Source organism: Elephas maximus, chromosome 13 (genome assembly GCF_024166365.1).
Source record: "Elephas maximus indicus isolate mEleMax1 chromosome 13, mEleMax1 primary haplotype, whole genome shotgun sequence".
NCBI classification, from domain to species: Eukaryota; Metazoa; Chordata; class Mammalia; order Proboscidea; family Elephantidae; genus Elephas; species Elephas maximus.
Genome location: NC_064831.1, coordinates 89,921,351 through 89,947,866, shown reverse-complemented (window position 1 = coordinate 89,947,866; position 26,516 = coordinate 89,921,351). Strand labels below are relative to the sequence as shown.

General features: G+C 45.7%; 1 protein-coding gene across 2 annotated transcripts in view; it reads left to right on the top strand.

Annotated features, from left to right (window-relative positions):
* Positions 1 to 26,516, top strand: part of IGF1R (insulin like growth factor 1 receptor) — a 356,840-nt gene that overhangs the window by 315,961 nt on the left and 14,363 nt on the right. For both annotated transcript variants that reach the window (XM_049906124.1, XM_049906123.1), the window contains exons 15-21: positions 4,567 to 4,672; positions 5,159 to 5,229; positions 10,579 to 10,808; positions 11,136 to 11,246; positions 15,065 to 15,224; positions 18,095 to 18,224; positions 23,526 to 23,660. In XM_049906124.1, coding sequence (XP_049762081.1) covers positions 4,567 to 4,672; positions 5,159 to 5,229; positions 10,579 to 10,808; positions 11,136 to 11,246; positions 15,065 to 15,224; positions 18,095 to 18,224; positions 23,526 to 23,660 — 943 coding nt within the window. The remainder of the gene's footprint in view (positions 1 to 4,566; positions 4,673 to 5,158; positions 5,230 to 10,578; positions 10,809 to 11,135; positions 11,247 to 15,064; positions 15,225 to 18,094; positions 18,225 to 23,525; positions 23,661 to 26,516) is intronic.

Sequence of the window (26,516 nt, the reverse complement as noted above, 5' to 3'; positions counted from 1 at the left end):
ATGCCTGCCCTTGAAGAGTGGTGGTACTTTGGGGTCTAGTGGACAGCTCCCACTGGACTGGTCCTTTGTGGTATCTGCTTTTGTACTGCTCTGATTTGGAATCTAGCTTAAAAGAAGGACTCAACAGATCCAGTAGCCCACCTGGTAAGCACCTAATATCCTAAGAAGTGCAGATATTTGAAAATCCTAGTAGTGACAGTTATCAAAAGAAGTCTGGGCATATGTAGAACTGCAAACCTTGAGACCACATTTTATGTGCCTGTGCCTGTGCCTGTGCCTGTGCGTGTGCCTGCTTTCAGGTTACAGTGGTAAACAGGTGCTCAGTGGATAGGTTCATGGATAAGAATCGGCATGAATCCAATCCCCAAAATGTGGAGGTTGGTCCTGTCCCTACTTCCCACCTTTCAGTCATTACTGACACCAGTCACCCACATAGCACACTGTGTCTCTGACACACACACTGTCCACCAGGGCTAGGACAGGTCTTACAGGTAAAAATGACTCTGCCCTTTAGATTGATGAATAGGCAGACACTAGCCACAAGTTCAGGAGTCTACATGACACCCTCACTTTCACCTGCTGGCTTCTCCTTTGAGTTCCATAAGTCACTGGAACAACTCACAGAACTCACAGGAAGTGTAATATACTTAGAATTATGGATCTGTTACAGTAAAAGGATGTAAATCAGGATCATCGTAAGGGAGAGATGCATAGGTGAGGTCTGGGAGGGTTTCCAATGTGGAGCTTCTATGCCTCACAGAGGGCACATCAGCCTCCCTTCACCAACCAGGAAGCTCTTCCAGCCTCTGTGTCCAGAGCTTTTATCAGCCAATCATGTTTGAGCCTCCTTGCATATGTATGATAGGCTGAATCATGACTACTGAGGTTAGTTGACATTGGTCTCCAAGGTGAATCTTTTCTGGTCTGGCCAGCCCCTACTTGTTAGCACACATCCTCAAGTCTGGTCTGGAGGTTTTAGATAAAGGCACTTCAGTTACTCCCGGGGTTATTTCACAGATACCAAGGAAAAAAGCCACCTTATTTTGGATTAAGCTAAATTCTTTACCCCACAGGTCTTAGGCAGGTAATTCAGCTATTAAAATAGCGTGAATTCTCCCATTTAAGCCACTGAACCTATTCTCACCAGTGGGCCTAGTCTAGTGCCTGGAACATTCGTAATATTCATACAACCCTACCCAGAATAATGACTTGCCCTGTCTCTGCCATCTGGCTCTGTATGTCAGTCTCCTAGCAATAGGGCCTGGATTTGGAGGTCTTGCCTTTGGGCTATGTTCTTTGAAATAGCAGGCTTGGCTTCTGGGGTCGAGTGAACTTGGCTTGTCTTCAGAAATGGCATCTTCTGTGGCTGCTCCCTTTTTAACCTTGTGAGTGCTAGGATACCCATGGACAATCCAAGAGCCCCTCTGATGGAGTTTTTCCAGCAGAAGTTGGCATGCACCACAGGGAAATTAAATCGGCATGTCTGCTTTGCTGTTGGGAAGTTTTTCCTCATGTCAAACAAGACTCTGTCCTGGTACAGTTTACTCTCATTTCCTCTTGTTTAATCCTCAGAGGAGGTGGAAGCTTTGGAAGCTCTCTGGCAACTGCCCTCCTTTTAGAAACCCTTCATGGGCTTGAATACTATTAAATTACCCTTCAGACATCTCTTCTTCAGACTAAATAATCTCAGGTCTTTTGGCCTTCTCTTGTAGTCCAATCCCATAGACCAATTTTCTAGCCATTTAATCATTTTGTTCTTCTTTGGATGTGTTCCAATTTCTCCATATCCCTGTTAAAATGTGAAACTTAAAAAGAACACAGTACAACCTGACCAGTAGTATAAGTGATACAAATGTAAGAAATAGTCCTCAGGGGAAAAAACGAACATCTGCTAGCTTCCCAGTGGTGCTGGTAACTTGTGAGTATTTTCAGGAATTGGAAAATAGGAGACCACATCTATTTTGAGAGATGTTTAATAAAAATACCTTAAATTAAAAATGAAAATAGCTCCAATGGCCTTTAAAAATAATAACGGCTTGTAGTGGTAGACTACTTATCAATGGATGACTTAAAATAGATACAACGTGGTCTCCAGTGAGTTCCAAGCCCATTTTCACTTAAGCATCTCTACGTGGATGTCCCATAAGATGTCCCTCAAGTTCCTCATGTACACAATCAAAATCACAGTTGCTACCCTCAAAACATCTCTCTCTCTCTCCTATGTTCCTTAGCTGAGTTAATGACTCACATAATCTACTCTTTACCAAAGCCTGGAGCTTCACAGGCATCCGTAACTTTTCTTTCTTTGCAACCACCCCATTTCTTTTCAAACCCAGGTCCCATTGATTCTGCCTTTTAAGTATTTCTTCAGTCCATCGTCTCCTTGGCCATCAATACAGCCTGAGCTCAGAGCCTCCAGGTAGCCTGCTTCACGTGCAATGTATGAGCTGTGGGTATAGGAAGCCTGGGTTCCCATCCCAGGTGTGACTTAACCGAGCTCCCTGTGTCACCTTGTGAGCCTTCTCTTCCACGGCTGTAGAAAGGGAGCAGCAATTTCTTCATGAGGTCTGAACTGGGTGGTATAGAACAATGCTTAGCTCCCCCAGCACTGCTGAGGGCATGGCAGGTACCCCTCCAGACTGCCCCAGCACAGCCACCTCTGTGGTACCCAAGTTAGATCCACTCACTCCTGGGCTTGAAAGCTCTCACTGGCTCCTTTTAATCCGTAGAACAGAGTTAAAATTGCTTAGCATGCACAAGGCACCTTGTGAGCCAGCCCTAACTTCTCTCCAGTATCATTTCCAAGTCATTCCTTTGCTTGGAAAGCTCTTTGTCCCCAAGGAAAGCATGTCTTTTTCCTTTAAGACACAGGCTAAATGAATTCTTTGGGATGCTTCTTTTGACTCCTTTCTTTCCTTCTGCCTTCTCTGCATCCACACCATCTGTGCAGTCCACTGTTCTAGTTGTTAAGTTACCTACTGACTTACTGATTTTCGTGTCTGGCATATTTACAGGGTGTGATTCATCATCTCCAGTGCCCAGCCTAGCATCTGTCATATAAGTGCTTGGTGAGGGTAATGAGTAAGTGCTGCAGAGGGCGCAGTGTCTCATACCTATAACTAGATCGTAACGTCTGGGGAGAATTCAGAGCAGCTTTGGCACAGAGTGCTGTCTTAGTCTCCTAGGGCTACCATAACAAAGTACCACAAACTGGGCGACTTAGGAAGAAGAGAAATTCTTCGTCTCACAGTTCTAGGGGTTCAGAGTACCTGCCCTGTTGATCTTTCTGAGAGCCCTAAAGGAGAATCTGTTCCATGCTTCTCTCCTAGCTTCTGATTATGGCTGGCAACCTTTGACGTTCCTAGACTTGTAGATGCGTCACTACAAATCTCTACCTCCATCTTCACATGGCCATCTTCCCTCTTTGTGTCCCTGTGCCTCTTGTATTTTATAAGGACACCACTCAGATTGGATTCTTGTTGTTAGCTGCCATCGAGTCAGCTTTGGTTCATGGTGACCTTATGTATAGTAGAAGAAAACGTTGCCCAGTCCTGTGCCATCTCCCAAAAAACCAAACTCATTGCCATCAAGTCAGTTCTGACTCATGGTGACCCTATAAGACAAAGTAAAGCTGCCCCATAGGATTTCCAACGACCCTATATGACAGAGTAGAACTGCCCCATAGAGTTTCCAGGGAGTGCCTAGTGAATTCGAACTGCCAACATTTTGGTTAACAGCTGAGCTCTAAACCACCGCACCACCAGGGCTTTGTGCCATCTCCATGATCTTTGATGTATTTGAACCCATTGTTGAGGCTGTTGTCAAGCCGTCTCATTGAGAGTTTCCTCATTTTTGCCAACCTTCTACTTTACCAAACATCGTGTTCTTTTCTAGCAATTGGTCTTTCCTTATGATGTATCCAAAGTAAGCAGGACAAAGTCTCACCATCCTCTATTCTAAGGAGCATTCCAGTTGCACAGTTTGGATTAGGACCCACCGTACTCCAGCAGACCTCCTATTAACTGATAACATCTTCAAAGACCCTTTTTCCAAACAAGGTCGAATTCACAGGAACAAGGGTTATGTCATCCACATAATCTTTTTTGGAAGACACGGCCTAATCTATAACAGGTACTATCCAGCCTTTTGTTTTTTCTAATTGTGGAGCTGTCTTAAGACAGGAAGGTCAGTATGGCTTGAATATGGCTTCAGCTCTCTCTATATAACAATTTCTGTTCATTTATCTTAACAAGTGTGTGGACTTCCATTAACCAGTCACAACTGCACACAAAGATTATTCTACTTCAGTCCATCATATGAACTATTATGTCAAAATACACTGAACTTTAAGAAATGAGTATATTTCTTGGTCTCCACTTATTTAATTTTTTTTTTTCAAATACCTTAGATTTTAAGTAATGTTTATCTTTAGGAATTCCTAATTAATGGCAGTTCAATAAAGGAATATTCCAGGAATATTTTTTCATACTTTCAACTGAATATAAAAAATGAAAGGAACAGGTTGTTCACCTGGTGACATCTTGTCATTTTCCCTTGTTTCTGCAGTAAGACCGTATGAAAACTTCATCCATCTGATCATCTCCGTGCCCGTGGCTGCCCTGTTGATAGTGGGAGGGCTGGTTATAATGCTATATGTCTTCCACAGGAAGAGGTGAGTACCTTGGTGAAACATGAAGTCATGTTTTGTGGCTAAGTGGTTTGATAATTTGAACTGGAGTTGAGGTAATCTTCTTGAGGACTTTGAGAAATTTTATACATTGGAAAACCAGATTGGGACAGACCTTCCTCCTTCCCAGTTGCTCTTATCACACAGGTACTGTTCCTTACGTTAAGCTTTGCCAAACTTGATATTTGAGTCCTCTGAACCAAATAAGCCTTTTTGTTTCCAGTGAAGTAAAGAAACTAAAGGTTCTTAAAAAGCCCTAATCTGAGAGCACGGAAGGGGCTAAAGGCATGTTAGCACATGTCTGCTGGCCCAGCTGGGCCTGAACCGTCCATGTCGATAAGAGGTGTGATAAGCAGTGAAGTTACCTCACTCAACCAAAACCAATCAAACCGATGTCGCCAAGATGCAAGTGTATACAGGAATGTGTAGATAGGGTTTTTTCTTTAACTTCCATTTTATCCTTTCTGACAGAAATAACAGCAGGCTGGGGAATGGAGTGCTGTACGCCTCTGTGAACCCAGAATACTTCAGCGCAGCTGACGGTAAGCTTCCCAGCTACATTCACTGCCTGGGGGGCCCAGATGGGGAGCTTTCGTGAGTGTTGCTAATTTAGGGGATGTAGTTGGCATTGTCGAGGTACCTTTGGCCTCAGATCTGGCTTCATTAACACTTTCTTTTTTTTTTTTTAAATCAAAGTTTTTAGCAGTTCACTGAATATGCCAAAAATTCTGGAACGGTATGGTATGCCCCAAGGAAAAACAGGCTTCAGAGAAGGAGGAGGCCCACACTAACTGATTTACTTAATTGCTTAAGATTTTATGCTAGAATGCAAAAAGCTGTCTACTTGTAAACATCTAGTCAGAGAACACTCTTGAACGTAGAGTAGCTAAAGCAAACAGAGGAAATAATGACGTAAAAGAGCTGAACAGAAGATTTAAAGGCCAGCTTCAGAAGACAGAGTGAAGTATTATAATGGAAGTATACAAAGACCTGGAGTTAGAAAACCAGAAGGGAAGAACATGCTCGGCATTTCTCAAGCTGAAAGAACTGAAGGAAAAATTCAACCTTCAAATTGCAGTATTGAAGAATTCTGTGGGCAAAATACTGAACGATGCAGGAAGCATTGAAAGAAGATGGAAGGAATACAGAGTCACTGTACCAAAAAGAATTGGTTGATGTCCAGTCATTTCAGGAGGTGGCATATGATCAAGCTGCACTGAGGACACTGGCAAAAAACAAGGCTTTAGGAACTGACAGAATACCAATTAAGATGTTTCAACAAATGGATGCAGCACTGGAAGCACTCACTTGTCTATGCCAAGAAATTTGGAAGACAGCTTACCTGGCCAACCAACTGGAAGAGATCCAAGTACATCCCCATTCCAAAGAAAGGTGATCCAACAGAATGCAGAAATTATTGAACAATATCATTAACACTACATGCAAGTAAAATTTTGCCGAAGATAATTAAAAAATGGTTTGCAGCAGTATATCCACAGGGAACTGCCAAAAATTCAGGCCGGTTTCAGAAGAGGACGTGGAACGAGGGATATCATTGCTGATGTCAGATGGATCCTGGCTGAGAGCAGAGAATACCAGAAGGATGTTTACCTGTGCCTGTGTTTTATTGACTGTGCAAAGGCATTCAACTATGTGAATCATAACAAATTCTGAATAACATTTTGAAGATGGGAATTCCAGAACACTTAAAATCAGGGAAGGTGTGTGTCAGGGTTGTACCCTTTCCCCATACTTACTCAGTTGGTATGCTGAGCAGATAATCTGAGAAGCTGAACTATATTAAGAAGGATGTGACATTAGGATTGGAGGAAGGCTTATTAATCTGCAATGTGCAGATGACACACTCTTGCTTGCTGAGAGCAAAGAGGACTTGAAGCACTTACTGATGAAGATCAAAGACTACAGCCTTCAGTATGGATTACACCCCAGCATAAGAAAACAAAAATTCTCACAACTGGACCGGTAAGCAACACCATGATTAATGGAGAAAATATTGAAGTTGTCAAGGATTTCTTTTTTACTTAGATCCATTATCAGTGCACATGGAAGCAGCAGTCAAAAAATCAAACAACATATTGCATTAAGCAAATCTGCCAAAGACCTCTCTAAAGTGTTAAAAAGCAAAGATGTCACACTGAGGACTAAGGTGTGCCTGACTCAAGCCATGGTATTTTCAGTTGCCTCAAGATGCATGTGAAAACTGGACGATGAATAAGGAAGACCAAAGAAGAATTGATGCCTTTGAATTAATGGTGTTGGTGAAGAATATGGAATATATTATGGACTGCCAGAAGAACAAACAAATCTATCTTGGAAGAAGTACAGCTAGGATGCTCCTTAGAAGGGAGGATGGCGAGACTTCGTTGTAATGTAATTTTGCCAAACATGATGTCCTTCTCTAGGAACTGGTCCCTCCTGATAACATGTCCAAATTACATACTTGGGTCACACCATTTGTACGCTCAGGACCATTCACACTCCCTTCAGTAATAACTAATGAAGGCAATTTAGTGAAACAGCTTCAAGAAGTTGACTTGAAAGTTGAGTCATACTCAGTAAAAACAATGCCTTTTTGCTCTCTTTTCTTCCTTGTCTGCTTGAGTCCAAACCTTTTAAGTAAGGGGGGGTTGGTCTGTAGCTCTAGGGATATTAGCTACAGTTAACTGGCACCCTGCTAGGGGCTTTTACAAACATAATTCCATTCAATCCTTATATGCCCGTAAAGTGGATTTTCTTATGAGGCTCAGAGAAGAAACTCGCTCAGGATCCCATAGCTAGTTATTTGAGAACCCAGGGTTAGAACCTGGTCCCTGGCTCTTTCTGCTGCATCTTGTGGCCAGTGTGATGTAGTCACCGTGGGAAAGAGTTGTGAGGTCCTCAGGGCAGGGCAGTGAAGCTGGCCCACAGGGGGCATGGATCAGGTTTGTCAAATGCATAAAATAAGTACATGAAATTGGAGGTGTGTGTTTAGAAAAAGTATTTGCTTCCTTCTTGCTTCAGGAGAAGAGCAACTAGGTATGCCCGCCCACTGCTGTTGAGTAATTCCAGTTCATAGAGACCCTATAGGACACAGTAAACCTGCCCTATAGGGTTTTCAAGGGTGTAATGTTTACGGAAACAGATTGCCACATCTTTCTCTCGTGGAGCAACTAGGGGTTCGAGCCGCCAACCTTTCAGTAGCAGCTGAGTGCTTAATCACTGCACCACCAGGGCTCCTTAAGTAGACCTGCAGTAGATGTGAAATAAAGCAAGACGCGTGATTATTCTAATTGATTATCCTGATCAAATGAGAAGATATAAGAAAAGCACTATATCAGTGTGTGAGGTTTTACGCTGGGTTCTTTAAACATTTCTAATTCAATCATGTTTATGAGAAAGCCCATCAAAAGCAGCCTCCTGTAAATGAGGATCAGGTACAAATAGTGACGTTATTCCTATTTCCATAAAGGTCTCCGAAAGTTGTGTTTTTATATAGGCAAATACATATATAGCTGTGTATGTGTATAAGGCATAGAAAACATTCTGGAAGGATAGACACCAGAGTTACAAGAAAACTTACTAAGAGACTGTTTCCCTTTTTTAAAAAATACCAAGAAGAGATGTATTCGTTGTTCATATAAGTACTAGCTTAAAAAAGAAAGGGATCAAGTGAGGGAAGGAGTTCATCGCACCGATAATGGGGATTTATAGGGAAAATGCAAGGCCACCCCTTCCCCTTCTCTGTCAGGGTGGGATCCAGTTAAAGCTGTTCTAGAGAATCGGCTCAGCTTTGAAATGAGGTGCAGAGAGTTGGCATTTGTAGCTCTGACTGTGATTTGTCCAGGAAGTTTAGGGAAAGCATTGATAAAAAAAAAAATCAGCTTCTCTAATGAGGATTTGAATTCAAATGTTGTGTCTTTCCAGAGATGCTTTTATAATCTGTCTCAATCCATCTTTAAAAAACAAATTTATTGTCACCCAGGCCAATGAGTGGGGACACTGTAACCTCATTTGACCTTAATTTATTCAGCTGTTTTGACAAACCATATAGCCAGTTTCCTTAAGGAGTGACTAAGTGACACTGCAGTTCTAAAGTGCTTAAAAAACTTCCCCAAAAGCTAATCTGCATGTCACCAGTCTCTGGAGTACACGGAAAATCCCCTCCAGGAAAGTGCTGATAACACTGTGCAGGTAAACCTCAGCTGCTGGCGGAGCTGCGGCCTTCTGGTGAAAGCGGGAGCTGTCGAAGTGAATTCTGAGAGAAGATTTGAGATTATCGACTTCAGGGACCACCCAAGGAATGAATTTGATTGGTTTTAACTCCCTTGTTTTATGCCATATGACATAGTCAATTCTGATGAAAAACAAGCCTGAACGTTCAGAGATGGATGGATACAGACAGCATCCTTTTATACTTTCTGAGGGGTGTTGTAAAGAGTCTTAACTACTGGGTTGTCTTGCGGGCTTACCCTTGTAAGCAAGCATTGGCCTCTTTTTCAAAGGTGCAAACCTTCTAAGCTATACGGACGGTAGAGTTTTATTGGTGAAATTTCTAAATACATATGTACTATGAAATACATAGTATATGTGAAAGAAAATTTGAGATTGACGTGTAGTCCATATTGGACACCCCCAAGAGGTGTAAATTGGTGGTGGCTTCTGGGCCTGGTTTATAAACGTCTTCATAAATAGTGAAGTCCTTTAAGACTTTGCTTAGATGTAAATACTTGGGGTGTGGTGGTGTTAGCAGTAGAGTTGTCAGCCCTCTGCTTCTCTCCCATCCAGGGCAGTCCTGTGGACAACATCCGAAAGTGAAAAAGCAAACACAAGGGCAGTCCCAGGTGCCCAGTCTGACTGCATTTCTGAGCCAGGGCCCTTTCTCTGCTCGTCAGTGTTTCTCTCTGGCCGCTAAGACTCCCTTCAGGGCCAGCAGCTCAGTTGCTCCAGCGCCTCACTAGAGCCCCAGGGGTCTCTGGCAAGACCAGGGGGCCCTTTGTCTAGACTAGAGCACCGCTACCCAGTAGAAACATAATGCAAGCCACAGAAGTAACTTTGAATTTTCCAGTAGCCACGTTAAAAAGAAACAGGTGAAATAAATTTTAATGATAAATTTATTTAACCCAGTGTATTTTATCGAAATACTGTCATTACAACTTGTAATCGGTATATAAATTATTTTGTGTGTATGTGCTGAGTCCTTGAAATCCACTCCATATTTATACTTAGAACACATCTCAAAATGGATTGGCTGTATTTCAAGTGTTCAATAGCCATCTGTGGCAAGTGGCTGTCATATTGGAAGCTCAGGTCTAGAGTTAGAGAATCCTAACACCTGCTTTGGATTTACTCAGAAAGTAGCTCACATGCCTGCCCCCACCCCCATGGCACTGACCATTTCCGTCATCTAGAATGAAAACTTCCCTCTTTTCCCGTCCCCCCTCTTTTCTGATTTGGGTTTTAATCTATTGATGAATATAGGTAAAATCCAAACCTTCTAGGATCCTGGTTGACCATTTCATCCTGTGGTTAACTGGTTTTTCTTAAGTTACGGTTCGTTTCAGTGATGCAGGGGGTGGGAGGGGTCACTGCTTTCTATTCTAGCCTAGACCTCTTTGCTTCTTCCTGGTTCTTACATGCTGTTAGTGTCCTCGAACTATCTGGGAATTCTCCAAGGTTTGAATTTCCATTATTTGACAGTACAGTTGTCTTGTCAAATCCGTAGCATTTGGGAGAATTTTAGAGCAAGCTGTGTCACAGTCTCCTGATAGTCACTTTAGTGGGTTTTAGGAAATGGCACCTTGTATCCTTAGGCCCAGAGCTCCCTGCAAAAGCTTGTCTGTTTCAGGGCTCATTTCTATACCTGTTTCCAATTCCCGTTTCTTCTTCTCCAGTGTATGTCCCAGATGAGTGGGAAGTGGCCCGAGAGAAGATCACTATGAGCCGAGAGCTTGGGCAGGGGTCGTTTGGAATGGTGTATGAAGGAGTTGCCAAGGGTGTCGTCAAAGATGAGCCTGAAACCAGGGTGGCCATTAAAACGGTGAATGAGGCTGCGAGCATGCGAGAAAGGATTGAATTTCTCAACGAGGCTTCAGTGATGAAGGAGTTCAATTGTCACCATGTGGTAAGAAAAGGTCCCTGAAAAGCCAAAGTCTGACACAGGGAAAACGCTGCCCCAGAGCCTCCCAGCGCATCCATGGCCTCACTGCAGGCTTGGTGTGTCTCCCTCTCTCGTCTGTGTAGTTCCCCCATCCTCTCACTGTTGCCTGTGGACACCTGTGTGCACAATGCTTCCAGACATGATGCAGCCCCTGGCCAATGGGGCCCCTTCAGCCCTCGCAAGCTGGGCTCTACTCATGGCCCCCAGGTCCCACACCACACAGAGAACAGTGGGGCAGGGGAACAGCACAGGCAACCCTCAGCCTCTGAGTCCTTCTCTTTTTGGTTCCAGGTGCGGTTGTTGGGCGTGGTGTCCCAGGGCCAGCCAACGCTGGTCATCATGGAACTGATGACACGGGGGGATCTCAAAAGTTACCTCAGGTCTCTGAGGCCAGAAATGGAGGTCAGTTTTTATTTTAACCAACTTCACACATGTTATCTTGCCCTTTCTCTTCCCTTTAGAACCCCCCTACAGGAAAATATCATGTCTGTAAATCAAGTTTTCATCATTGTTTCTCGCGGTGTGCTTAATAACAGCTGCTTTACATAAAGGATTTTCCCCAACTGGAGGTAGCTCTTGATCTTTTGCAAGAGGTACTCAGCATTCCTGAAATACTCAAACACCCCATGTCTTTGTTATTGCATCCTCTCTCCCTCCACTTATGCCCCCTAATCTTTCCCTAACATCTACCTCCCAGACCCACGTCAGCCGCTCTTCCTCCATGAAGCATTTCCTGATCCCCTGGGGCAGGAGCAGCCATCTCCTCTGCTAACTTGTCAGCGCACTTCTCTCATCTCCTAGCGCTTTTCTCTTGTGGCTCTGTGTGTGCATTTCCTGCCTGCCCTATTTTGTTCAGCATTTCATCCCAGACACAGCATGTGATTCAGGCCCATGTTCGTGGCAGACATTCTTTCAATAAACGTTAGGTTGACTCAATTCTTGCCCTTAATTCTTGGCTGCCTCTGGGAAATTTCTGGAGTGATTCTCCATCCAGCTCTGCACACAAGACATCCATTTATTCACGAGCAAGCCCGCCCCCACCCCCGCCATGCACACACATGCACACGCACAGACATACACACCACCTCCCCACCTGGTCAGCCAGGAAGCTCAAATTCTCAAACTCTGCATCCACCTTTCAAGTTGGATCTCAAGTCAGTGCCTTGCTTGCACTGTTGAGTGGTAATCCCCTCAGCGACACCATCTCTGCTTAGTCCAGTAAAAATAGCAGTTTGAGGTATGCATGTCAAATTCTAGACCTGCGAAAGTCCTGTGTGATTTTTTTATTAGTCACTGTATGTCTCCACTTCTGTAGCATGAACCTACAAGCCAGGGAGGCGTGACTTCTAGTGACTTAATTCTAAGGAAAAACTGGTAGATAAATGTTTAGAAATAGTACCAGCAACAACCGCCTTTTCATTTGCCTGCCTCGGTGGGTCTACAGTCCTCCCTTTGGCCCTGACTTTGCTGCTTGTTGGATAAGCATTGTGTCTGCTTGCACTCCCAAGAAGTTGTAATTTCCCTTTCTCTACTCCTTTTCAATTTCTGTATCCTTTCTCTTTTTTAACATAAGTCTGTTCTGTTTTCCTCTTTAAATTTTCAACTTAATCACCTCCCAAGTAGCAGCTCCTTGCTTTAACTCATGAGTGCCTGTTCATGCAGGGCCTCTTATGTTGACCGCAGGTGATGTTTGTGGTCATGTACAGGCTACGAGGCCGAGTGTGGACTGAGGCCCGAGTGGGGCGGCTCACAGCCTCTCTATCGGCTCCGCTGGCAGCAGTCCCAGCTCCTGGGGAGTTAGTGCCCTTTCCTGGCTTGTTCTGGTAATTCACCAGCCAGCACAGAAGAGAAAAGGCTGGATTGCCAGGTGTTAGAGACAGGGTGGTATACATCTTACCAGCGTCATCTGAGGCACCTTGGAGAAGCGTGAAGCACTTGCTGCTCCCTCCTGCCCCAACTTTGGGCGCAGAAAAAAAAACCCAGAAAACTCGGTCTTCATTCTGGCTCTGCCACTAGCTGCCTCAGTCCTTGGGTAGGTCAGGTCCCTGGGCCTCAGTTTCCTCCTGCATAAAGTAAGAGGCTTGGACAAGATGATTGCTGAAGTCCTTTTCAGATCTCAGATTCGCTTTAGATTGGTCAGATAGGGACCTTTTCTATCTCAAGCCAAGTACAAAAATGTGCATTCCTGCAGTCCCATGATACTCTCTTTGGCCCACCTTAAGTTAGGGTGTGCTTACAGAGGTCACTAAGTGCCTACATGTCTTAAGTAGCTCTAATCAAATTAAGGGTTTCTGCCCTCTGAGACGTCTGAAAGAGGGGTAGCATTACAGTGTGAACTGAGAGAATGTCAGCCCTGTCTCCCAAGTACTTAAAATAAGCTCCTTTTGTTGATTCTGTTTTTCAAGTTAATTATGAAGGACGATTTCATAGTGAACACCTGTACTTAAAACTCAAATACTTAAGTATTAGGAGCATATGCTTAACATTTCACCTGCAAATTTCCTAGCGTTCTCTGCATACTTAAAGCCCTGAGAAAGGTTAGAAGGAAATGTTAGGTCCTGAGGGAAAATAAGCATACAAAAGCAAGGCTCCCAGATAAAAGAAAGTAGTGATTTGAGCCTCACCCTCAGGGTGATGTAGCTTCTCCAGATAACTTAGTGGAATCAAACCAAAAAAAAAAAAAAAAAAACAGTTGCTGTCAAGTTAATTCTGACTTACGGCGACCCCATGTGTGTCAGAGTAGAACTGTGCTCCATAGGGTTTTCAATGGCTGATTTTTCAGAAGTAGATCACCAGGCTTTTCTTCCAAGGCACCTCTAGGTGGCCTTGAACCTCCAACCTTTAGGTTAGCAGCCGAGCACATTAACCGTTTGCACCATGCAGGGACACACCTCAGTGATAAATATTTTAAATCACCGGAGTCTTGATAGTCTCTTCAGAGTTAAAATGTGTGTCAAGTCCTGGGAAGCCACCTAGTAATTGTTGGAGAGTTGCTATACTGCTTCTAGAAGGTGGCTGTCAGTGGAAACTAGCACCTCCCCGGGCGATGGCCCTGAGCATGGACCCTTGGACCAGGGGCCATTGGGCACTCTGTAAAGTGGTCCCAGGCCACCTCCCAGTGGTGGCACCATTGTGATCCCCAGATGGAAGAGCCTAGGCAGTCCTGTCCCAATGCCCAGGCATGCTCTTCTGGGGCCCACAGGGTTCGAGCTAGGATGGGGACACGTTGGAGCTGTCAGAGAGATGGCTTTGCGTGTGTTGTATGAGATGCCTTGTGGTCGGGGAAACCAGGTAAAATCTACTCTAGCAACATAAGCAAGAAGCAGTCAGCATCTAGTCTCTCCGGTTGTGATAGGTTTTGCATTCTTTTTAGGATGGACAGACTTTGGCAAATGTTTAATAGACAACTTTTTTCCAACTGGATTTATTATTTGCAGATAATTCTTTACAATTCCAAAGCAAGTATATTGCCCACCTCTGCAAAGAGGAAATTCCTATCCGTATTAGTCTTCACAGTTTCACCTTGGGCTCCCTCAGTGGTAAGATTCAGCTGGCCTTAAAATAATGGTCGAGTGCTGATTTTCCGCAGGGCCCGGGGAAAATAGTCATCCAAGGGATGACCCATCGCAAGGTGAAAAAAAATTAATCTTGTGTCTTCACGCATTAAAAAAAAAAGTTGAAGGGAAAGAAAAAAATAATTTGTCACAATGCTTATATGAGGAAACACACAGCGTCCCAGTAAAACATACACAGAAAACACATTTGCGTATTTCCATACCACATGTGTTTAAAACCATGGAAATGTGCGCTCCTTCCTTTACCTGTACTTTGATTATGGGGGGCAAAAAGGAACATGCAAACTAATAGGAATTTGAGCACCCAAGAAACCTTAATATCAAAAACTGCTTCTTTCACTTTAAAATAATTTTTGTCCTACCCGAAATAGAACATGCTGGTCCCAAGGAGCACTAATTGGTGTTTCTGTCTGCAGCTCTGTGTGATGTGGCCTGGAGCAAGCACATGACTTCACCACTAAGCAGATGCTATGGTCTCCATAATCATATGTTCCCTTCTGAGCAAGTTCTGATTTCTTAGCAGAATGACCCATGGTGCTCAGATTGAACAAAAATGGGCTTATAGATTCTGAAAGAACTTGGGGTGGAGAAGATTCTTAAATTCTCATGTGAGGTTTTTTGTTGTTGTTGTTTAATCTCCAACAGAATAATCCAGCCCTAGCACCTCCAAGCCTAAGCAAGATGATTCAGATGGCGGGCGAGATTGCGGATGGCATGGCATACCTCAACGCTAACAAGTTCGTTCACAGAGACCTGGCCGCCCGGAACTGCATGGTGGCTGAAGACTTCACAGTCAAAATCGGAGGTGTGTCCTTGGCTTTCCAGGTCTGAGCAAGGCCCCACACCGCACATGTTTGTGGGACCGTGTTGGCATTACCCTCGCCCTAGAGAGGGTTTTCAGTGTATTGCTTGAGCGCAAAGGCTTGCTCTTGGAAACTGATTGTCTCCAGCTGACAGTCAAGCACAGACCCGACGGGGCTGGCTAGAATCCTGACCGCGCATATTGGCATGGTCTTCCAGGTCGTGGGCAAGGACAGGCCTGGGCTTTGGACCCTGCAGGCTCCACTCCTGGCTCCTGAGGCATCTGTTGGGAGAATATTTGTCAGCATTGGTTATATGCAGAAATAATCCAGACAAATAAAAGGCACTAGCCAAACTGTCTGCCTTCCTGTCAACTTTCCTAGCTTATAGGGAGCATTATTGCCCCCAACCCGGGAGTCCTGAGTTTTCTAAGAGGTGAGGGACCCTAACAGTGAAGCCCTTGCACAGAGCAAGACAGTGACAGGGACAGAGTTACTGAGTTTTACACACACGGCTGGTCAGCCTCAAAGCTCTCAGAAGGGGAGTTTCTGCCCAGCAGTTAGAAATTTAGTTCTGCCTTTCAGTGTGTGTTTTGGTCTTTAGTTTGCCTGTGGAAACACACAGCATCAGGGTGCTCAGGAAACCACCTGCTTTTACTAGGACCCTCATCTTTGCACTGTGATCTGCTGGTTCAGAAAAATACCAAATTTTCATCCTGAGAAACTGCGGGGAAAAGTTTATATGCCAAGAAACCTATTGAAAATTAACCTGTTTGTCTGGCTCTAGAACTACTTGTTCTGGAATTGTTTACCTTCCTTTCGCAGGATTGCTTTTTCCTTTAGTAATACTTTGTGAATGAAATGTCTGCTCCTATAGCAAACAATGAGTATCCTTTCAAGAATGACTTCCAAAGAAGGGGTGAACGTCCTGACTTTTTTGCACCTGGTGGATTGAAACTGCCGAACCTTTTGCTTAGCAGCCATAGCTCTTAACCACTGTGCCACCAGGGTTCCCTTTCATTTGTAGGAGCTCCAGCTATTGAGAGGAAGCCACGTGGCTAGGTTGTCAGCTGTTACTCATTCAGGATCCACAGTGTATCCCTACGTTTGGCTCCCTAGGTTCTGCACACTTTTTTTTTCTTTTAGAACACTAGGTGCCCCTTAAAGCCCACCTTGGCCGAGGGAAGAGCCTTAGAGAAGTGGGTGGGACAGGAGCTGCTGGCCTGCCCTGGAGTTCTCAGGGAGGAGCTGCTCTGACCACCACCTGCCCTCTCCTCTCCCTGGGGATTCAGATGGTTTCCGCAAGATACCAGTCATCTTACCTTCCCCAGCCAGAGGAAGGCAGAGGCTGGGGACTCAGGTGAGCCTGAACTCTAATCTCTGTTCTGCCATTAGCAGATGGAGAGACTTCGGGCAAGAGCCTTAAGTCCTGTGAGCCTTAGTTTCTTTCTCTCTGAAATGGGGGTGCTAATATAACCGGTTGCATGAGGTGGCTGGAAGGACCTGGTGCAGGAAAGTGCCAAGCACACACTGGGAGGTGGCCTATCCTCAGTAAATGCTAGTTGTTCTCCTCCTCTGCTTCCACCTCCTCCCTACCATTGTCCTGGCACGTGGCAGGAGCTCGGTCCACGCATCAGTGTGAGCCGTTTCTCTGCCACGTGCATGTTAAGCCCAAATCAGCAGAACTGTGTTTGCTCTCTGTGGGTCGTAGTTACAGCAACATTTTCTTTTTTTTCTTCCTAGAATTTTAGATTTTTGTGTGTATGTTTAGGAGGAGACCGTTTGCTTGTCTCCTGAATTTTTTTTTTTCCCCCTTTTTGTGCAAGTAAAGCCAAATCCTGCCATTTGCATGTCACTGAGTTAATTCTGAGATAAGATGTTAGCGGTTCAGTTTTATATCTCTGCACTGGGGCTCGAAACTGTTTTTCCACTGCCCAGTGTTCATGGATTACAAATGAAGATAAGCCATTCTCCTGGAGGCAGTGTGATGGTCCTCGGTACGGTACAAGCAGATTATGTTGGTCAGCGTCCAGGGAATTTTGTTCTCCATGTTTGCTTTTGTCATCTTACCTCTTGTGGCATAGTTGAAGAGACAAGAATGAACATTTGAAAAAGCAGAACAGCCCTCTCCCCTGGCAAGGAGAATAGCAGAGTCCGTGTAAGAAACAGCTGTACCTTTGAGTGGAAAATAAAAATCTTGGAAAGAAGCAATGATTGAGGATTATAAAGCAAGGCTGCCCTCAAACATAATTATGTGACATCTTAGAGACGCATCAAAAATGGGAGAAATTTTCAGAAAAGGTTGGAAGTGTTACGTTGAAAAACGTTACAGAGTAATAGCTTCAGGGGCCTAGCAAATAGCATGTCTTAGGCATCTTATGTGTCACTTTTCCGTCGTGAATCATTATTCTCGTTATTTTCCCCCTTCGTAAGCAGCGAAACTACTTCCTTTGCTCTGGCAATGGGGCATTGCCACCAAGTGAGTACGAGCCTACACCCTTCTGTTAATTTTCTCAGATTTTAAAACCAAGAATAAATGACTCTTGGCCCTCGCAGTGCAGAATTTCCTGATAAATGGGGGGACTCAATCATCTTAAAAGCACAAAGGAATCACTCCTTTAAAGGAGTCAGATTAGAAATGTATGAAAGAGCAGAGATTTCTTGGCATTTGCTTATCATGTGACTAACCATCCCCGGCTATTTCCACCTTAGAACATTGCAATCGTTAATACTGGGGCTCCTGAAAGTGGAGCCCTCTGCGTCTCGCCCTGGAACACAGTGTGGAGTCGTCTTCTGCGGCAGAGATGGTACATCTTTGCTTCTCCGCAAGAGCTGCTGGAACAGTTAACTCCGGTGCTTTCTCTCTGCCTTACAGATTTTGGCATGACGAGAGATATTTATGAGACAGACTATTACCGGAAAGGAGGGAAAGGGCTGCTGCCTGTGCGCTGGATGTCTCCCGAGTCGCTCAAGGATGGAGTCTTCACCACGCATTCTGACGTCTGGTAATGACAGACTTTTCCTGCCGTGCAAGCCCATTGCCCTCCAGCTTCCACAAGTCCCAGTGGCCCAGTCTTTTGTTTCTCTGTTGTCTGTTCTCACCCATTGCCAGCTTTTGTTAAGTATCATGTGGGCCATACTCCTTCATCCTTAAAGTATTCCTATTGCCAGTGGGCTAGCTAAGAACAGAGGACTAAGGGACCAACATTTCTTCCAATCCTTAGCAGCTATCCTTTCTGCTCATTAAGTGGCTAAGAGCCATTGAAATAGAACACCACATCATGGTCCCAAGAGTCATCATGCCAGAGCTCTCCACTTCTCTCTGCTTCTCCCCCTGCCTGCCTGCTCTCCCTTCTCCCCTCTCTCAGTACATAGATACTACGTACTCCCATAATTTAACCTTAAGATTACAGACAGTCCTTTATTTGGGCCCAAAGCTTATGAGTCTTGATTGTGTTTTCCTGTTGGTTCCATCTGTTGTTTGTCCTCTTCCAATGGGCATTCTCAGTTGTTGGCCCAGGGATGGTAGGGGAAGCCAGATATTTCCCTTAGTAATAAAAGTGTCTTGAGGTAGAAGCTCATCATCTGAGGAAGCAGAGGATTCTCACTAGTATTATTTATTGCAATTCCTCAGCAACTTTGTGGAGAGGTGGTCAAGTTCTGAAGTGTGACTGGGGTTCTTGGCAGCCACGCCTAGCTTCTAGAACATCAACTAGCTTCTTGGTCTTCCTCTCGAGAGATCCCATTGCTCATGTGTTATAGAGATGGTAGTTGTTTACTCCAACTGTCTGGATGACCACATGGAGGAACTATTTAAATAGTGATCAACATCATTTTTTTTTTTAACCTCATGAACCTTTCACAGTTCAAGGGCCTTGGATCTTATTTTGCAGACAGGTGCAAATTGGAAATAGAATTTGAATATGACCCAGCAAAACCTGATTGCTTCTTGAGCTCTAGTAGATTTGTTTTGCGAGATGGTTATCTTTTTCCCTGTCACACCAGAGAGCACTGCACCATTTTTAATGATGGAGATGACAAGGGAGAGGACCAGCTTGGGCGTAAGCATACATCTGTTTAGGCACCATCCCTCCAAAAGCTTTGAGGTCATCATACAGTACAATGAAAGAGAAATCTGTAAGTCAGAGAACACAGAGGTAGGGTAGGAAGATAAAACTAGAATTGTTAATATCTCACAGGCTGATTTTACCCAAATTCTGGTAAGCAGCTATTGCTACCAACAGTAACAAAGAGACATGTAGCGTGTTCAGTGACTACACCACCATAATGAACCAATAAGAAAAACACAAATCAGCGAGAGGAGGCATTTGGTACTCACTCTATCGTTCAAGCATTGACAGCACGTTACTTTTGTTTTGTTTTGTTTTTAACCTAGGAGACTAACAGGAAAGGGCCAGGATCTGGTGTATATGAAAGGTTTCTCAGCCATCCTGGCACTAAAGTGAAGCCGTCCCTTTTGAAGGAATGGAAATCATTATATTAAATAGCCCAAAAGAATCACTCCTACTAGTTAGAATCTAGAAAGACAAAGAATTTTCTTTGGCCTTGTAGAAGAGGCCAGAGAGTCTTAGGATTGGAGGGTCTCTCTGAGGTCAGGTCCAATCCCTGTATCCCATCTACAGTGGGGTGTTGAGCTTCTGCTCAGCTCTTTCCAGGGACTGCATGTTCACTCCCTCACAAAGACAGACTACCCTAATTCTCAAGACATTCTTGTTCTTAGCAAGTCTTCCTCATGTTATGGTCAAGTCGTCTTCTCTCTGACACCCCTTCTCTCTGTAGTAGAATTGCACATCTTGCTGGTTTTTGATGAGACAAGTCTTCAAGGCGCCCCCAAGGCCATGGTCTCTTTTCTCTGGGATGAACATCTCCAGATTGTCCTGCTGTCACCCGAGCCTTTATTCCTAGGCCTTTGGGTCCTGTGGTCACTTCTCCTCCACTGTTCCCTCATAGCTCCACATCCTTCTGAAATGGCTGGTTTGGGTTAGAAGACACAGATGTGCCCCCTTGGTCTGGAGGAAACCAGGGAAAGGACTGGGGAATTGTAACCCACAGCTTAAAGCTGTGTCCCCTCTCTGAGCATCTGGATCGCCCTACGGATATGCCTTCATTTCTTGACTTACTAAGAACCTTTCCAAACCGTCAAATCCAGGGCTAGTTGCACCCTCTTAGAATAATTTGCTTCTTTAGTGGCTAATTAACATCAGTGGGGAATGGGGATTCCTTTGTAGGTATCGATTTGCTGGCAGATGGGACATTCACCTTCCAGGTGTGGGGAAGTGTATTGAGGGAGACTCAAACCAAGTTGTCCATGACTTGGGAGAAACAATCCCAGCGTTTGTAATTAGAAAATCCTCCACATGGAGATATTTACCTAATGTTTAAAGAATAAACCTGTCCACAAAATTCAAGATTTAATTTTATGTGATGGTACTAATAGTCAGTGCCACATAGAAAACACTTGCTTTGAAGAACATGGAGGTGTTACCTCTTTCTCAGTACCTCCGACTGGTTGTGTGGACTTAGTCAAATCTCAGGGCTCCCCTGGGCTTTGGTTGCTCCATCTGTAAAGTGAGGTTTATTGAGGGATGTCTGCGTTCCTTTCTAGTTCTGCGGTGCCTTCATAGGCATTTAAATGGCTCCTCGTGAGAACTGGTGATGCCAGGGAGGAACCTTGGTGTTAGGTATAGATGTCTGGCCTCCATTGCTTGGGGCACAAAAGGAACTGGACTCAACCTGGGCATGTTTAGCTGTTAAGGATGACCATGGGGTCTAGCAATTAACTAGACCTTACCAACAGGTGATACATCAGGCAAGAGATGTTTGGGGAAAGCTTTTCTAGTTTCACTGTACAAGCATTGATGGGAGGCTGGTCTGTTGCCTCCTGTATAAGTTCATGCATGTACACTTGAGGACCTGCTGTGGACCAGGCACAGTGCTCAATGTATGGGAGATGCAGGGATGAGTAGACACAGTTCCTGCACCTGTAAGTGGGAATGCAGTCTTCGGGAAAAGAGAAAGTAACCCTGAAAGGGTGGTTTCATGGAAGCTTTCCCAGAAGAGATGACGCCATGGAGGCGCCCTGGAGTATGAGATGGCTTGTGAAATGGAGAAAGAGAATTTCTGGCAATAGGGATGCTGAGGAGACACATGGCGGTGGGAAGTGCCAGCGTGTGGAGGACGGTGAGATTTCCTCGAGGGGATTAGGTTGAAGAGAGGGCAAGTAAGGCCTTGGGTATTGTGTTGGGTATTTTGGACTTATGCTACAGGCTCTGGAAAGACTTTTAAGGTTTCTGAGTAAGGGAGTGACCAATGTGTTTGAAGAAGTTCAGTTTAGTTACAGTGTAAGGATGTATTGAATGAGATGTCGGAGCCAAAAAAGAGAAACGCTGTAGGCCAGGAGAAGAGGCCCACTGGAGCCATCAGGAGTAAGGAAGGGCTGGAGAAATGAGAGGAAGGGACCACACCTCAGTCTTGGTGGGCCTCTGAGGAAGCCGGAGAAAGTGAAGGGGCAAGGACAGCCCAGGTTGACTGCTCAGGTGGATTGGGACTTCACTGACTGCAGTAGAAGCAGGAGGAAGAACCGGGTTGCAAGAGAGAGCTCAGTTTGAGACACGTTGAATTTGTGGATAAGCAAGTAACCTGAAGCAGGAAATATAGCAGTCGAGACTGAGAGGATTAACATGGGAGCCACCCAGCAACAAGCAGGTGCTTGGAAGCAGGTGGCACAGCCAGGGGAAGGGTGTGGAGCAAGGGGAGAAAGTGAACCACATCCTCAGATTGCTTCTCAGACCCAGCCTGAAGTCAGTAAAGGAGGAAAGCTCGTCATTTCTTGTGCCCTGTCTCAGACGGGCAGAATTGGGGCAGACTTTGGAATGCCAACATCTTTGGAGAAGCCCTGTTGCCCTGTGCCCGGGCCTTTTGTATCGGGGCCGTGTCCTCTGGGTCTTCAGCTTTTCCCGATCTCCCGTGCCATGTAAAGACTATTTCTTGGTTACTGGAAGTTAATAAGGTCCTCGGGTGGGTAAGCCCTCTTGGATTGCTAAGATCCTATTTATGTCTAACGTCTGCTTTTAGTATCAAATTTGTACAAAAACCTTTTGTTTATGGAAAGTAGCTGAAGCAGCAAATAAAACATTCTGATAGAGAGTCAGAGGCCCTTGGGGCCAAGATCCCAAGATCTCTGGGTGGGAAGCACCCTGTCCTGAGTTTTGGGGTGAGGCTTTGCCAGCACCCCTTGCCTGTGATGGGTCCACTAAGAAGTCCCTGGGGCCACCTGATAATGAGTAAGTAATGAGTAGCTTGCTGTATTCAGTGGAATAAACTAGACCTGAAGGCAAATAGACCAGGGAGCATTTGTGAGTGACCAGGGTTTGCTCTGGGAAGGCCCCTGGATTTCGCAGAGTCTAGCGTTGCCTTATTTAACATCTGTCTGAAATACCACCGTGTGCATACTATCAGTTTACATTTGCTTCCCGGTAGCTCGATCCTCAGAACTGACAGGCAAAAGCCGCACGTGTGGTAGAGCTCTCACTGCCCGGCCGGTGATCTGATTCCACGGCTGCCCCGTTTTCTCCTTTAGGCCGCGCTCTGGGCTTAGGGATTCTTCGTGTCTGTGACATCCCCCACCAGCCCATGCAGCCCACTGAGACTCCCTGGCCGCTTGCAGGCCAGCAGCACTCAGGATCCCTGTAGAGCTTCTCTACATTCCAAGGCACAGCCCCCACCCCAGGCCCATGAAATCAGAACTTCTGTTGGGGGCCCAGGCCTCAGTATGTTTGAAAAGATCCCCAGGAGGTTGTCACATGCAGCCAGTGCTGAGATCATCTGATGGTCAGAATCACCTGGGGAGCTTGTTAAAGAGAAGAGATGGTCCCAGGCGTCATGTGAGGCACCAAATCAATGTCCAGGCAGCAACCTGGCAATCTGCAGTGTATTATTCTTGGGAAGCAAGTTTGGGAAGCTGTGCCCTGCTGGTGAAATGATTGGGGCTAGGCCGTGAGCTCAGTGTGCCCTGGGCCCAAAGCAAAGATCAGGGACTTCTTGACTATGCAGCTGAGCTTCAGCTCCCCAATTGTGCAATGAGGGCTGTATTTACAGCAAACAGCAGAGCAACAGATGAGGGCACTGTTAATGCATTTAGCTCCGCACCCGGTGTGTGGTCTCTGATGGGGTCAGTCACAACAGTGAAGACATGTTTGCAGTGCCCAGGTCAGAGGAGGCTGGAAGGGGAGGGGTGTGGTCTGTCCATCCCTTTCCCAGCTGTTTACTCTGTCTTCTCTCTGTAGGTCCTTCGGGGTGGTCCTCTGGGAGATCGCCACATTGGCCGAGCAGCCATACCAGGGCTTATCCAACGAGCAAGTCCTTCGCTTTGTCATGGAAGGCGGACTTCTGGACAAGCCAGACAACTGCCCAGACATGCTGTACGTATCTTGTGCCCCTCAGCTCTCCGTCGGGTCCTCAGATAACCATGTTCCCGCGTTACATGAAATTAGTCATTCCGGGAGCAAATCCAGTTACAGCAGGGACTGGGCTGGTTGGGAGCAGTTTAGAAGGGGGGTTATCTTGACAGAAGGAAGCTGTCACCGTAATCCACCCCTTATTCCTCAATCTTTTAGTTATGATTTGCACTTTGCACTGTGGTTTCTCTGGCCAGATGTTCCTCTTAGGTCACGTTCAAGAATCTCCCCAGCCTTCCGCAGGCCTGAGGGAACCACCACAGTTGGTGCACACAAGGCTTTATGGTCAGGAATCCTTCATGGACCGTGCAGGGTAAACCTCAGACCTCTTCCCATGGACATTGCCAACATACTGCCACTGCTGCGGTGGCCCTCAAGGTTTCTCTTCTGTTAAGTGTTTATAAAAATCGTAAAGTGACATGCTCTCCAGGGCTCCAGTCGGTGGCCCGTGTGGACCTGGAACATGATCTAGCTGACCCCCCTGCAGACATGTCCCTGGGTACACACAGCTGTGGGGGCTGGAAATTTCTCTCTTCGAACCACTTTCTTGAAGGAAAACCTTACCACTTTTAGTTCCTGAGATTTGTCAGAGAATAAGAATGTCCATGAGGTCTCATGGTCATGGTGGCTCAGCATTCTGAGGAAAAGACCCTCTTTTGGTGGAGAACTTGCTCTGGTGCCAGGGAATAGCGTTTTGCCGGAAATTGGAACTCCTGAAGGTGAACAGGCCTCCTTGTCTTTCTTCGTCAGAGGGCCGTGAAGGTGCTCTGCGCTGGGATCATCATGTGCAGGGCAGGCACAGTTGGAAGCAGTGGGCTTTTTTGACATGTACATTAGACAGGCTTCAGAGATTCTTCTGGATCCCAGGAGGTGATCTTGAAGGTAGGCTACCACTAGGACCTCCAGACCAATTCATGAGTTTTCCAGGAGTACCTTTCAGGACAGTGTCCGTGGCACCGACACACAGGAATTGTTGGGCTGCTTTTAGCTCTATGTAGAAGATATCTAGCCAGATCTACCCACCCACCTGTCCCCCTGCCTTGAGTGACCACTGACTCCTGCTGGGGCCCACGGTGGTGGAATGACTTGCAAATATGAGTCAGACATGCATGTCAGGCGAGTACAGGAGCAACTGATCCCAGCAGCCACGGGTCAGGAACGCAGGCCCAGGTGTGCAGAGTGTCTGCTCAGGGTCTGAAGAGGCTGAAACCAAGGAGTCAGCTGGGGCTGCAGTCACATCTCAGGCTCAGGGTCCTCTCCCAAGCTCATTCAGGTTATTGGTAGAATTTAGTTCCTTGTTTAAGACTGAGGTCCTCATTTGCTTGCTGGTTCTTTCCCAGCTCTAGAGACTGCTGTCAGGGCCTTGACAGAGACCCCCTTCCATAGACCCTCTTACAACACAGCAGCTTACTTAAAGGTCTGTAGAAGAATCTCTCTGCAACTTTTCAGGTTCTTCAACTGATTAAGCCGGACCCACCCAGGAACATCTCTCTTTTGATGAACCCAACTGCCATCTATTAATAACCTAATTAAAAGAGTGAAATACCATCGTACATACAAGTCCAACCCACACTTAAGAGGAGGGATTATACAGGACAGGTACAGCAAGGGCAGGAGTCCTCACGGCCGTCCTAGAATTCTGGCTGCCGCAGTCTCCCAAGCAGGAACCATAGATGGTAGTTGTGTAGCAAGCCAAGGTTTTGTTTTTATTTTTTATTTCAAAGCACTTTTGAGTGTTGCTACCAAGACTGAATCCCTGAGCTCCATATGGAGGTGGTGGGCCTTGTTCTTCTGACTCTGGCCGTGATTCTGAAGGGAATACGGGGCGAGGGAGAGTCAATGGAGCACCCCTGTGCCTCAGGAGTATATTATCTAGGCATTATGTTCATTGGTTGCTGCTTCTGAACAGTTGTTCAGCCGAAGCCTGTTCTATCCCATGGCCAGTTTGCATGGAATTAAAAAAGTGGGCTGGGAGAAGATGCCAGCAGATGTCACACAGGGAAAGCATCATGCCCACATTGGCTAGCGTACATGGGAGATGCTCCTTATCTCAGCAGGAGCCTGGTCTAGGAAAGCAGCATGTACCTGGGCCTGGAGGAGCAGTCTGGGCAGGCCACCAAGGCCAGAAGGCTCCATTTTCCAGAGGGGCGTGCATATGGGCAGAGGAGCTTTGGGTTTCCTGGGTCCCTCATCAAAGGGACTTCCCAATACAGCCTCTCCAGAACTCCTGGGCCCAAAGTTAGAAGAGATTTATATGCCACTTAGTGCATTTTCTTGCCCAAAATAGAAATTCTCTCTCTGCTTGCCTGTATTGGCTACTTATTGCAACATAATAAATTACTCTGAAACCTGACAGTTAAAACAACCATAAACATTTGTTATCTCACAGAATTTCTGAAGGTCAGAAATTCAGAAGGTCCTGGTTCGAAGTCTCTCGTGAGGTTTCAGTCTAGTTATCTGCTGGGGCTGCAGTCATCTGAAGGCTTGACTGGGACTGGTGGACCCACTTCCAGGGTGGCACATGCACATGGTTCCACGCCACTGAGGCCTTAGTTCCTACGTGGACCTTTCCATAGCGCTGAGGGAGTGTCTGTATGACATGGCAGCTGGCTCTTCCAGAGCGGGGCTCGGCAGACTTTCTCTAAAGGACCAGATAGTAAATAGTTTCAGGTCTGCAGACCACATGGTCTCTCAGCTCTACTGTTGTAGCGTAAACGCAGCCATAGACATGACGTAGCTGTGGCTGCCCTCTAATGGAACTTTATTTTTGGTTACCAAAATTTGAATTTCAGCTCATTTTCATGTGTCATGAAATACTGT